The 14,283-nt window shown below is 31.2% G+C and overlaps 1 protein-coding gene across 1 annotated transcript; it reads left to right on the forward strand.

The window, feature by feature from the left end:
* The first annotated feature begins 4,232 nt into the window (after positions 1–4,232).
* LOC110626857 (transcription factor TCP21) lies at positions 4,233–6,264 on the forward strand. The gene has a single exon (XM_021772990.2). It carries the CDS (start codon positions 4,454–4,456, stop codon positions 5,273–5,275), a length of 822 nt encoding a protein of 273 aa, XP_021628682.1. The 5' UTR covers positions 4,233–4,453; the 3' UTR covers positions 5,276–6,264.
* Positions 6,265–14,283: the final 8,019 nt, after the last annotated feature.

Genomic DNA, 14,283 nt, shown 5'->3' on the forward strand with positions numbered 1-14,283 from the left:
CTTCCTCCTTCTTTTGCTTCTTCTGCTTCTTCTTCTGCTTCTGCTTCTTCTTTTGCTTCTGCTTCTTCTTTTGCTTCTACTTCTTCTTCTTCTCCTTCTTCTTCTTCTTCTCCTTCTTCTTCTTTTTCTTCTTTTTTTTCTTCTTTTTCTTCTTTCTCTTCTTCTTCTTCTCCTTCTTCTTCTTCTTCTTCTTCTTCTTCTTCTTCTTCTTCTTCTTCTTCTTCTTCTTCTTCTTTTTTGGAGGAGGAGGAGGAGGAGGAGGAAAGAAAAGATATGGACTATTTCATTGACAAAAAGAAATGATAAGGACGTTTTAATAGATGTGAGAAAAGATAGGGACTATTTCGTTGACAAAAAGAAACGATAAGGATGTTTTAATAGATTTTTAAAAATATAGCGAGGGACGATTTCGTTGACGGAAAGAAACGATGAAGAGGGACTATTTCGTTGACGGGAAGAAACGATAAGGACGTTTTAATAGATATGAGAAAAGATAGGGACTATTTCATTGACGGAAAGAAACGATAAGGACGTTTTAATAGATATGGAAAAAGATAAAAATGTTTTAATAGATTTTTGAAAATGTAAGGACTAACTTGTTAATAATAACAATATCTAAGGACTAAATAAAGGGTTTTATTTGAGGGTAAAATTCGATTTTAAAAATTTTCTCTCTCCTCCTTTATCTAATTTTAACGGAAAAGAGGACGGAATGACTATTTCATTGACGGAGAGAAAACATAAGGACATTTTAATAGGTTTCTAAAAATACAGAGACTGACTTGTTAATAATGAGAATATTAAGGGACTAAATTATAAATCTCCCTTAATCTAAACATCAAATTTTTGGTGGAAAATAGGTTAATTAAGTGGGAACCCTCTCCAAATATCTAGGTTAAAACTAACGGTGATGGAGTTATTAAAGGGAATGATAATTGAATTTATGATGGAAGAATTTTAAGAAATGAGCTTGATGCTTTGTTGGGAGATTTTTTTATAAATTTAAAAACTAATACAATTACCAAAATGCAAAGTTAAGAGTGATATTGAAAGGTTAAAACTTGTTCAGTCTTTAGGTTTGAGGAAAATCAAATTTAAATATGATAATATTGTTGATGAGAACATCATGTTGAACACCGAAGCTTCACAAACTCAAATGAGCTATCACAAGATCTAGAGATAAAGCATTACAAATAATGGTGATGGAGCATCCAACAATAGGTGATGTGGCATGTCGGGCAGGAGGTGATGTGGTAGCCAAGGTGGAGGGGACTTGGATACATCTTTGGTAGCCTTGGAGGTCCTCACCAACCATTTAGTGTGCACCTATTGTCCGAGAGACAAAAGCTTAAAGATGAATGCTATGGATCACTTTTTATGGCAGATTTAGAAAAGACATTCATTCCATATTTGGCCAATCCACTTTTCAGAGATTGACACTTTACCTGTTGGAATTGACTATTTCTTTTTAGAGTTAGTTATTCAAACTTTTTTGGTATGTAACCTTTAAGTATCCAATCAAAGCATGAACCAATAGTTTAAAATGCCTTAGTAGAATCCCTTATAATCACTTCTTCTCTCTAGTAGTTTTAGATTTTCAGAACAGAAAAGTTGAGATAAAAACTCCATTGAAGGAGGTCTTATAAAGCTTAAACCATTTTACTCATTGTGAGGTTATCTTTTTTGCTAAGTTCCACCTAGAACTTGGATTTATTACAAGTTTGTTACTTGTAATATCTTAGACTTATACTTGAAAAACTACAACACAGATTGCTTTTGTGTTTCAAGTTCCATTAACTCTATTGAATCTTTGTTTTCAGACTCATAATGTTAATGAAAATATTTTCATTTTCAAGTGTTATTCTTATTTTTATTGTTGAGTTATTGTGAATATTATTCAATTGTGTTTGAGCTTGATTGATGGACAGTCTTCCCATAACCGAATAATTTGAGTTTTACTTCAAGTTGGTTTCGGTTAAGGCTCCTTTGAATTTCCTTTTTATGGCTATCCATCATATGCTTTGCCACGAAATATATATATGAATATACCGGTTGAGTAGCAACTTACCCAAGGGACATTCATTAATTTGCAATCCCTTGAAATGGACTAGATGTATGGCTCTTTCGTAATTAATTAGGGATTGGTTATCCCATATCTATTTGCCCTAATTTCCTTTGAAACTTCCCTTGTCATTCAAAAAATTAAAAATAACAACATATAAATATGTTATCAACTTTGTCAAGTCAAAAATTATTGTAAATAAATTTATCCACGTAGTTTTCTGTGTAATTTCCAATATGTTTGATAAAACTCAGCAAGATACTTTGAATAATGAGTTTTCATGCCATAATGATTAAATTCATTTTCCATGTTGTTTCTATTATGTTCACTTTTATTTTTATTTTTAATCATCTCATTTTTTGCTAAATTATAATAATTTATGAAATTAATTCAAATTATTTCATAAAACCCTTTTGAATGTATTGTTGTTGCAGTATTTTTCTTTAGCAGGAAAAAATTAGATAATATTTTCTTTAACATATCTCATCATTATTTTTACATAATTATTATTTTTTATAATTATTATTTCTTCTAAACTCTTGCAGAGTTCAAGTGGTTTTTTTATCATTAGATATTCAACTTTACACAGATAATAAGAAAATAAAAATCATGTGATTTAAATGAATATGAACATAAACGATCTATAAAAAGATATTTTTCTCATATTCTCAAGCGTCAGAAATTGAACAAGGAATACAATTAGAAAATAATAGAAAATAATCATCATGTTCAAAGTAAGTTTATAGATAATATGGAATATAAGAAATTATATTTTTATTTACTAAATTTTTAAATGATTAATGAAGAAAATAAAAAGTTTTAAATAAAAATAACATATAAAATAAATATCTATGTTCTATCAAAAGAAAGCTAACTATAAAAACAAATATATTATATTTCTAGTAAAAATTATAAAAAAATATGATAAAAGATTATAATAAAATAAAATATTTCAAAACAAAAATAAATATAAAAGAAAGAAAAATATTTTTTCAAGGGTTAATTATCACTTCATAAAAGAATGTATCAATAACCATTAATTTTTTTTGTTAATTAATATCAAAATATAGATAAAAATATAATTATATATATAAATACATGGGAGTTATGAAATTAAATTGTATAATAATTAAGAATTGTAGACACCCATATAATTATATTATTCGTAATAGATTTCTATTTTAAAAATATATTTATAAAATTTAAATTGGATATAGGAATGAAAGAATAAATAAAATAAAAATGTGTGGAAATTAATTAAATGTATTTTTTAAAATATTGTGATTAAAGTAATAAAGAGATTAAATAATAATTTTCAAAATAAAAATTAAATGAAAAAACACACTTTTGGTGGTTGGAGTTTCCCACTAATGCAATTTAACCCACAAACTCCGGAGACTTTAACGACTTGTGTTGTAACGTATAGTTTGAGAATGAGACCGAGAGTTTGGGCCATGTTTGGATTGAAAAAGAAAAAAAGAAAAAATCTAAATTTAAAAGAAAATTAAATTGAAGAAAAATCGAAAATAAAAGAAAATAATAATAAAAATTGCCATTCATTTTCCTCTAATTTAGAGAGAAAGTGGGTAAAAAATAGATAAAATTATAATAAAAATTTTTATAATGAAAATGTTTAATTATAAGTAAAAGGCAAAATAATTCTCTCATTTTTAAATTACTTTTCTTTTTTATATTTCCCTCACTATTATCCAAATGAAAAAGAAACAAAAAAAATTTCTATCCTTTTCTCTTTTTTTCTCTCTTTTATTTTGCTTCTCCATTAAGAAGGTTTCCAAACAACGTCTAACGAGTTGGGGAAGTGGAACTCATGTAATGATCTAACGAGTTTCCACTTACTGGCGGTAACAAACGAACGCATTGCAAGGCTTTCCATTTGAAAATATTTTATTGACGCCGACGTGGCCGGAGACCAATGGATAATGAAATTACCGCACGTAGCTGGAACCTTCAATTCAAAACAGTACGGATATCAATGGGACCCACTCTGAAACCCCGCACTTAAATTCCTCTGCTGCAAATTGGGACCCCCTCTTCCGACTCACTTTCTTTTCCCGTTTTACACACTCTCACATTCTCAGTCTCCTCGCGCGTGTGCTTAACACACTCAAAACAAGTTAAAGAAGAAGGGCGTGAGCTGTGTAATAAGGGACCCACCACCCATGTGCCCTCCTTCCTGTCTCCACCAGCTCCTGCCGCTCAATTATTAGCTTTCTGTTTCCCTTCTCTCCCTCTCTTCTCTTCCCTTCTCCTCTCTGTGTCTAACCCCAACCCAAAACCCTTGTTTTCTACCTTCCTTCTCTGTTTGTAGTTGCTTCTCTCTGCTTCGACGTCGTTTTTTTTTTGGGTTAATTTTGTAGTTCTCTCTTGGGGATGTCGAATTCTGACACTGGAGCAAACAACGGTGGCGGCGTCACCAACGGCGCTTTAATTGACCCTCAGAGGCAGCAGCCGTCGGGGACCAATGGAGCTTTGGTTGTGAAAAAGCCGCCTTCTAAGGACCGTCACAGTAAGGTCGATGGACGTGGGCGGAGAATCCGCATGCCGATCATCTGTGCCGCACGTGTCTTTCAGTTGACTCGTGAGCTCGGTCATAAATCCGACGGCCAGACAATCGAGTGGCTCCTTCGTCAAGCAGAGCCTTCAATTATTGCGGCTACTGGGACGGGAACTACTCCGGCTAGCTTCTCTACTGTTTCTGTGTCGGTAAGGGCGGGAGGAAACTCCAATTCGCTATCGTCGATTTCCTCGTCTACGAATTCATCAGTAATGGACCACAAACCACTGTTGGGGCCCACACCATTTATTCTAGGAAAACGGGTGAGGTCGGAGGATGACAACAATGGAGGTAAGGACGACGGTGGGGTTTCAGTTGGCCCCACGGTTGGGTCTTTGGTGGGGTCAGCTGGTGCTGGTGCTGCGCCTGGGGGCTTCTGGGCGGTGCCTGCAAGACCTGATTTCTGGGGGTTCGCTGCTGCAGCACCGCCGGATATGGTTGTGCAGCAGGCCGCGGTGGCAGCGCAGCAGCCCTCACTCTTCGTTCAGCAGCATGCAGCAGCAGCGGCGGCGGCGGCGGCTATGGGAGAGGCATCCGCAGCAAGAGTGGGAAATTACCTACCTGGACATCTCAATTTATTGGCTTCTTTGTCTGGTGGGCCGGGAAGTTCAGGGCGAAGAGAAGAAGATCCTCGTTGAAATTGAGCATGAGAATGTGATGAAGACGGTGGTTTCTGTGGCGGTTGTGTTGTATGGTATATATATTAATAGCATGAGTATGTGAATTTGTTGCATTTTGTTTGTGTGTGAAGAGGAATGGTGAGCATGTTACTGAAATTAGGGTTAACGTCTTTAGGGTTTCTCTTTGTTTTTGGGGAAAATTCAAGTATGATTGAATGTATGGATTCAATTAGTGAGTAGTTCCGTTTGAAAATTAATTAGGTTTTCCTTTTCTAGGGGTTGAAATTGCTTAGCTTCTTTTCTTTTTTTTTTTTTCCTTTTTGGGAGGGAAAGAGGGAGAAAAAATTGATTGAATTTTCTTATTATGGGAAGGAGTTATGGAGTTGGGTTGAGAAGTTACAGTGCTCAAAAGCAAAGAATTTGGTTGGTGAAGCAATTACTTACTGGGGAAAACTTACAAGGTATCTTTCCCATGTTGTGGAATGCTTGAAAATTCAGGGTTTGAAGCATCATTTGAGTGCAAGGACTTGGCATATGATTCTTCCGGGTTGTTGGTCTTGTTGATGATTATAAACGAAACAAACAAAAAACTGGCTAATTTGCTGTGCTGCAATCTGGGTTCTTGTAATCTGATGATGAAGATGATTATTTGATGATTCATTCCATTTGTGATTCTCCACTGTGGCTACAGATTGTTTTCTCCTTCTCTCCCAATTTCAGAGTTTGTGTTGGTGTGTGCTGATCTCAAAGGAGACTGGTGTGTGGGATAAAGCTCTGGAGCCTCTCTGTAAGACCTCTGTTTTGAAATTTTTCTTTTTTTCTTTTTTTACTGGAATTCTTAGCAATTTCTGTTGGAACTTTTACCCGTATTATTCTTAGTCATTTCTTAGATTAATTAGCGTGGAAAAAGAAATAATGTGTGTTCAATGTACCTACATAACTGGATTGTTTCTTGGTTTTTTTTTGGGTTGCTTGCTGTGTGAATAAGAAACCCATTTGTTTGCTCAGTCTCTCTTCTCTTCCCTTTGTGCTTGCCATGGCTTTTTTTGCTTAATGTATATACGTCAACTTGTTCTGCTATTGATAATCTCACTTGGGTATTTATTGATTCTATCTACTTTTGTGCTTGGCTTGCCTTTGTGGAATTCCCTCAAGCTGTTTGATTGAGAGATGATGTAATCAAAGATAATATGTTACCTACATTTCCTTGACTGCGACTTGGGAAACAAATTGGCTATTGGATTCAATGCAGGACAGGTTCTTTCCTCAATGAAACCCAACACTTGGTAGTAGTTGAAAAAAAAAAAGAAAAATTGATTAAGTGCCAATTTTTTTTAGTAGGGAGTGAGGGAGTGGAACTCAGATTGGTTTCCAAGTGAGTTATACAAAGATGGATATTTAATTTCAAAAGGACCAATTATATATAAATTAACAGCATTTGAAACTCAAAAGGATGTTACAATCCCCACCAGTTTGATTGAACTGTTGGGATATAGCCAATTTAGACTTCCAACTAGAGAGCACTGTTTGAAAATTACCTTTCCAACAAAAAATATATTTTAGATGGATTAATTTTCACTTTATATTTTTTTATTTTAGTAAAAAATTATGTAATAATTTTAATTTTTTAAAATAATAATTTTTTAATTTAAAACAAATTAAATACTTAATTAAAAAATAAATGAATTTAATTTAATTTTTCAAAAATTCTTTGATTCCAAATTCCAAATGAAGACTTGGTACCAACAAATAATTGCAGGTTTTCAATTATTTTTTTATTTTCTTTCTTTTCATATATTTTTTATTATAATTATTAAATTTTTTTTTTTACCTTAAGGGGTGTTAATTTTTTTGTTTATGGTATTCATCTCTATTAAAAAGAAATAAAATAAATATCAAAGATTAAGTAAATGGTAATAATTCATAATCTTTAGAAATATTTAGTAAATAGTATTAGTTCTAGTTATATTTTATAAAATATTATTATTGATTTTAATATAATTAATTATTATAAGTCACTATTATGAAAAGTAACTTAAAAATAATTAAATAAATTGGATACTTTGCAAATTCTTTGCTTTTCATTTTTTTTAGAAAGGGAAAAATAAGGTTTTTTATTAATTATAATAATCTGTAAATTCGTCATATCTTATGATTAAAATTTTAATGATATTTAAATTGAAGTAGAAGGAATTATTAAAAAAAGAGAATTTGGGCTCTTAAAATCAAAGGTCTTTAGGTGAAAAAAAAAGATTTAAATTTTGCTAAAAGTATAGTTGAAAAAAAAAATCTGTTTTCTTATTGCTAAAAAAATGCTATTTAATTATTTAGATTTTGTATAATTAAAAATATATTTTAATAAGAAAGTGAAAGATTAGTTATTGACTGTTGAGAACAATTGTGGAACAATGATGAATATGCGTACCACCATCATTTCTTAATTCCAAGGAATGAAGATGGTAGTGAGCGAGTGTGAGTCTGCTTCTACTTGAGCTTTCTGTCAAATCAGCACTGTGGATGGGGTGGCCAAACTATTCAAACACGAACCGTGTTGAGCGTTATTTCCTGGAAAACAGATGAGACCGAGATTTGATAATCTTGGTACACGTGTGTAATCTTATAAAAAAGCAAGGATTAATTAGCGACAAGACCAAATTAATTAGGAGAAAAATGACTATCTCAATCTCTTCCGTATTCTGGATTTACTTGCTAATACACAGAGTTTGGCTAAATCTGAAATAATTTAAAATTTGAGGTAGGGGCTTTCTAATCGTAATCCAATTACTAAAAACAATACAGAACTATTTAGATTCCGTCAGGAATTTCAATCAATATTGTTTGGTTAAGACGAAATAAAAGAAAAAATAGGTTAAAAAATAAAAAATATTATTGAAATTTCTTAAAAATTAGAAAGTGTGTTCCTAATAGCCAAGAGAGACTATTTATAATAGAAATAAAATCCTAATATGCAAAAATAATCATAATCTTAATAGGAGTCTAAAATCTTAATAGCCAAGAGAGGCTATTTACGATAGAAATATAATCATAATATGCAAAATTATAAAAATACCCAAAATATCTAAAAATAATAATTAAAATATAAAAATTAGTCCCGGTCCAAATCTGCCGTAAAATCCAAAGCTAGTTACCCGTATCAAATACATTATTGACTTTTTAATTCAGTTGCAATAAATATGTATATATACAATAAATATGTATATATAGACTTTTTTTCTATGATTAAATCTCTGTTTATTTATCAGAAAATAATTTATATTTAAAAAATTTATATATAAAAATTTTAATAAAAGAGGAAGTTATTTTTTTTATAGATAAATATTATGAATGTTCCTAACTCTATAAAATATAAAAAGATATATTTTTTAAAAAAATATTTTCTATAAAATAAATGGAGTTGAAATTATATTTTTATTTTTTTATAAATAAATGTTTTAACATTCATTGTTGCAGAACAAAATTTACCCAAACTGTATATACATAAATCCAGGTCATAAATTTACAGTGGAGTTCATATGCCAATTACAAAATCCATGTATTCACTCGCTTTATTCTAATAAAAAAATCTCTTGCAGGAGAGCTGCAACTTAAATAGGAAAAAAAAGGAGAGAGAAATCATGGAGCAACTTAGCACTTTTACTTAGGGCTGTAAATGACTAAAATTAGTAGTAAGTTATTCGAATTTAAATCGATAAAAATTCGATCAAATTCAATTTTTAAAATTATTTATTAAATGAGTTAAATTTGAATTTAGTAATATTCGGCTCATTAAAATTCGCGAGCTGATTCGTTAAGAGATCGCGAGTTGACTCGTCAAGCAAGTTTGTTAAGATACTCGTGAACGAACTCGTGAATAAACTCATTAAACATTTTACGAGTAGCTCATTAAAAACCTCATAAACTAAACTAATTTATAAGGTTTATAAATAAATTTAATAATACTCACGTTTATTAACTCATTAAATATAAATATTATAAAAATATATATTTATAAAATATATAATATAATTTATTTTAAATTTATAATAAAAAAATAAGTTAATATTATCGCTATATGTAGGAATAAATTTAATATATTAAATAAAAATACATTCTTAATATAAAATAATAAATACTACTTATAAATGTTAAGTAATATTATAAATACTTTTTCATATGAAAAATTATAAATGTTCTATTTTTAATATTTATTTATATTATTTATATTTCTCCTTTAATTTTTAAACTTTTAAATAAATAAATAAAATTAAACTATGTAACCGTATATATTGTTCATCTGTGTATTTATATTTTCTGATTGTATAATTTTGGAGAAAACCCGCCTCCAGATGAGTCTCCATGCAAATAAAAAAAATAAGTTAATATTATCGCTATATAAGGAAATAAATTTAATATATCAAATAAAAATACATTCTTAATATAAAATAATAAATACTACTAATAAATGTTAAGTAATATTATAAATATTTTTAATATGAAAATTTATAAACATTTTATTTTTAATATTTATTTATATTATTTATATTTCTCCATTAATTTTTAAATTTTTAAAGGAATAAATAAAAGTAAACTATGTAACCATATATATTGTTGATCTATATATTAATATCTTTTGGTTGTGTAATTTTGGAGAAAATCCGCCTCCAAACAAGTCTCGGTGCAAAGTCACTATTGTTAAACACAGCATAACATATATCCACTGTGCCTGTGATCGTGGGATATAGCCACATTATCACCGGATTATAAGAAACATGTCATATTCATCTCTATCTCTTACTGTGTAAAGGTAGAAGAATTATAGAGATCAAGGTACGTTATTCTTAAATACTAAAGCATTAATAATTTATTATACTTTCTCTACTCGTCTAAGATACTAAATTGAATGTCAAAGTGGTTGTCGTGGGTACCCACCACCACCTCATATCTATTTCCCTTGCGGATTCTGGCCAATCACAGCACAGTTCCATTCCGGTCACATCATTCATTTAATCTAAGCAACATTATTTGGTTCCATTGTCGGGATATGCTTGATAATGGTAACTTTATACTAAAACTTATCTTGGGCGAGTCTTCTGGCAATGGCTCGAGGGTTAAGGCATCCGGGTATTCTCTTCATGCTAGTTTACATTTTCTACGTGTCTGATCCTTGCCCCATGTCCGTACTCAGTAGCGACAGCTTATGCCTTACATTGGGTGGATGCTATATAATATTAGAGGTCCCGTGCTAGTCTTTGTTTCTTTAGATTCGAATGAGATATCTTTTATCGAGGTCTGGAGCATGTGGCCCCTTAAGATTGGTTTCTTGCTACTCTATGTCATTTTGCCTACCTAGCCTTTCGATGATAACTACAATGTTTATCATGTCGCATTTAAAGTTTGCCGTCAAAACCGTCCTATAAAAGCCCTTTATCTTCCTCGACCCTTACTTTTGTTTTCTTCTGCAACTTTTTTAGAGAAACTTGCTCCACAAATCCCTTCCCATTTTCATTTCTTATAGTCTTACTTTTCTCATGGTAACTTCATTTTCCTTCTTTCAACATGGACAAGAACATCTCTTCTTTCTCTAACGGGGTCTCTGTCTACAGCTCCTCCTCTGATGGCCTCATTCAAGTGTCAGCCCTTATTGTACCATTGAAGGAGGCCCTAGAGAATGAGGGCGGTCTTCTCTGTGATATCCCATCTACCTTCTCGAAGTGCGATGTAGATTGTTTGCACGATACTTAGCACATTCCTTAGGAGTCTTTTTGAATTTTTGCTCCCTCGCCCTGCGTTCACGCTAATGACTCAATCCCTGCTGGGGACACGTAAACACAATCATTTCTTTCAACACCTAAGGAATTGACATATTACCCAGGCAGTGAGGAACGCTATTTTGTCCTGGCACAGATTTATCTGTCGGCCAATTAAACTTGCGATCCTCACTCGCCCATCTTTCCTGAAAGCACACTCCTGTCTCGGATCAAGGTACTTCTCTTTTCATCTTCTTTATTTTTTAAACTGTCTTTCTTACTTACTTTTTCCTCTTGTTCGCAGATATGGCTGGGTCATGTAGGTTTGCCGAGGAGGTACGTGTTGCTCGTAAGAGTAAGGCTGTTGCTGTTGGGGTTGCTAATCCCCCTGCTAAGTGTGCTCGCCTTTCAAAAGCAATGATTGTGCTTCCTTCTCTCCCTACCCAACCCGCAACTGAGGAGACGACACCCTTTCCGTTCGAATCTTCAGCCTCAAGTGCTTCTGCTTTTGCCCCAACTCCTGTGCTCCCCGCTAATGTCCTTTCCCCTTCTGTTCCTACTCCTACGAGCATGGGGGTTGAGTCTTTTTGGCCTGCAGGATTTAGCACTTAGCCTTGGCACTAAACCGAGCGCCTTCGCTACTTGATGATCCCTCCCTAGGCCTCCTGCTAATCAAAAGCGCCCTAAAGTCCGTGGATCGCCATCACTTGAATGAAGTTGAGATGGACAAGTTGTTCATTAATGCCATCCATTTTGCACTTGAGGGCGCCCTTTGCACTTATGTAGCCCAGGAGCGATTTAAAGCCTTGAGGCGAGAGTTTAGGGTAAACGAGATAGACAGGGGGCTCTTGGCGTGGACAAGCTTCATGCTAATCTTAACGAGGCCCTTGCTTCTAATATGGACCTTGGGAATAGGGCAAAGTCCGCTGAGGATCAAGTAGTCTTGTTATAGCGCCAAGTTTTGGAACTGCAAGCTCGAGCTAAAAGGGCCCAAGCTGTCTCTACTAGAGTTGTTGAGCTTGAGGGGGAGCTTAAGAAGATAGTGGCTCAGAGTGGGGAGATATTTATTCAAAGCCAAGATTCAGTGAAGAAGGAGTTGATGAAGCATTTTTTTTATGAGGATTTCTCCTAGATAGACGATATTCTCCCCAAAGAGGAAGATGAGAGTGAGGGGGAGTGTGCTGAAGATACTCACGTTGATCTAGTTTCTCCTATTAATGTCATAGATGCAGAAAATATTAATGCAATGGAGACTTGGGCAAATGAGTCTGAAGACCCTGTTCCTTTGTAACTTTTATGATTTTAATGAAAACATTTTGCCCTTATTTTCGTTAAGTGTATGTTTTACAAATAATGTTATTTAAGAATTTTGTTTTAAGAGGTTAACACCTTTCTATGAACCGATTTTGATAAAAAATAAACCGAATTGAACTGGTCTGATTCGATTTGATTCAGTTCAGTTTGAACTTTTAATAAATTTTTTATTTTTTACACTTTATTTTTAGTATTTTAAATTTTAATTAGAATATTTTAACTTTCATATGATATAATTTCTGTATATTATTGAAAATAATATACTATTATCACTAATTGATTCGATTTGATTTTTTCTGATTAAAATCAAACTAAATCAAAATAACTGAAATTTTTAAAATTAAAAACTAAATCGAACTAAAATGAATAAAATATCAAACTAAAATATTAAATTAATTCAATTCAATTGATTTTTTTAATTTAAATTGAATACGGCCCACCTCTATTCCTTTTCATAAATTATTAATGATTTTTATCATTTAATATTTTAGCGATAATAATATCTATCAGAATGCAGTTATTGATGTTGTACTTTATTAGCAACAAATAAAAACATATGTTACTAAATATAGTATTATATTTCAATATAAAATTTTAATTATAGTTATTTATTTTTATAAAATTTTATTTTAAATTATAATAAAATTTAATTAAATATAAGTTAAATGTTAAAATAATTTTTCAATCAATTTTAATTTAAATATAAAAAATATAATTAACAAATCAAATTAAATATTTCAAATAAAATAAAATTATAATTATCAAAATTATGTAAAGACATTTTTAGCAATTCTAATACTCTTCATCCTCTCTCTAATTTTATATAAACTATAAATTATAAAAAAAATGTGGCATAAATTGAAAATGAAGCTACTAAATTAGTAATTAATTATAAGCTATTAAACAGAATATTGCAATGGATGACATATCTTGTACCTAATAAAAGATATTTATTAAAAATTATAATCTGCTAAAATATTTAGTAAATTTTGAAATTAAAAAGAATATTTTTAAAAATTAAAAGTTTAATTATAAAAGAAAAGAATATTGATGATCTAAATAAAATTGAATCTCATAAAATTAGAGATATATTATAAACATTTGAATTGAAAAAAAAAAGTACAATTATGATTTACGAGAAGAGATTAAAAACATTAAAAAACACATAAGTGAGTTATAAGGTACTTCAATCACAAAAATCTTCTAATTTTAGTTTAAATTAAAAAAAAAAAACTCTCCCACCCATTTTCAATGAGCTTGCTGGCTAATTGCTTACTGGGATAAGCATTTGGTTGGTTCGATTCAAAATTAAATCGAATTAAATAAATTAAAAACTAAAATTTTTAGTATTTATAAAATTAGTGAAAATAAAGTAAGAATAATAAATAGATAAAAAAATAAAAATTAATTTTTTGTTTTGTAATTTTTTTGTATATTTTATTTTTTTATATATATTAAAAAATATAATTTTTTATTAATTTTTAATTATATTCATTTTAAATATATTAAATTTTATTAAATATTAAAAAATATTTTTGAAGATTTTTTAAAAATAAAATAAAATAAAATAAAATAAAATTATAATAATAAATTTATATGTTATTATAGTTTAAAAAAAAGGATAATAATTTTAAGATAATTAAAAAAATGAATAAAAATTATAAAATGAAGAGATTACTAAGAATTAGTTTGGGGAAATGAATGATTTATGTTATTATAACAATAGTAAACATATTTACCTTCACACCTACCGCCAGTGGCGGAGCCAGAAACTTCTTTTTAGTAGGGCACCGGCTGCGCCGTTGCGGCACCACTGGCTGCGCCGCTGCGGCACCACTGGCTGCGCCGCTGCGGCACCACTGGCTGCGCCGCTGCGGCACCACTGGCTGCGCCGCTGCGGCACCACTGGCTGCGCCGCTGCGGCACCACTGGCTGCGCCGCTGCGGCACCACTGGCTGCGCCGCT

Source organism: Manihot esculenta, chromosome 11 (genome assembly GCF_001659605.2).
Source record: "Manihot esculenta cultivar AM560-2 chromosome 11, M.esculenta_v8, whole genome shotgun sequence".
NCBI lineage: Eukaryota > Viridiplantae > Streptophyta > Magnoliopsida > Malpighiales > Euphorbiaceae > Manihot > Manihot esculenta.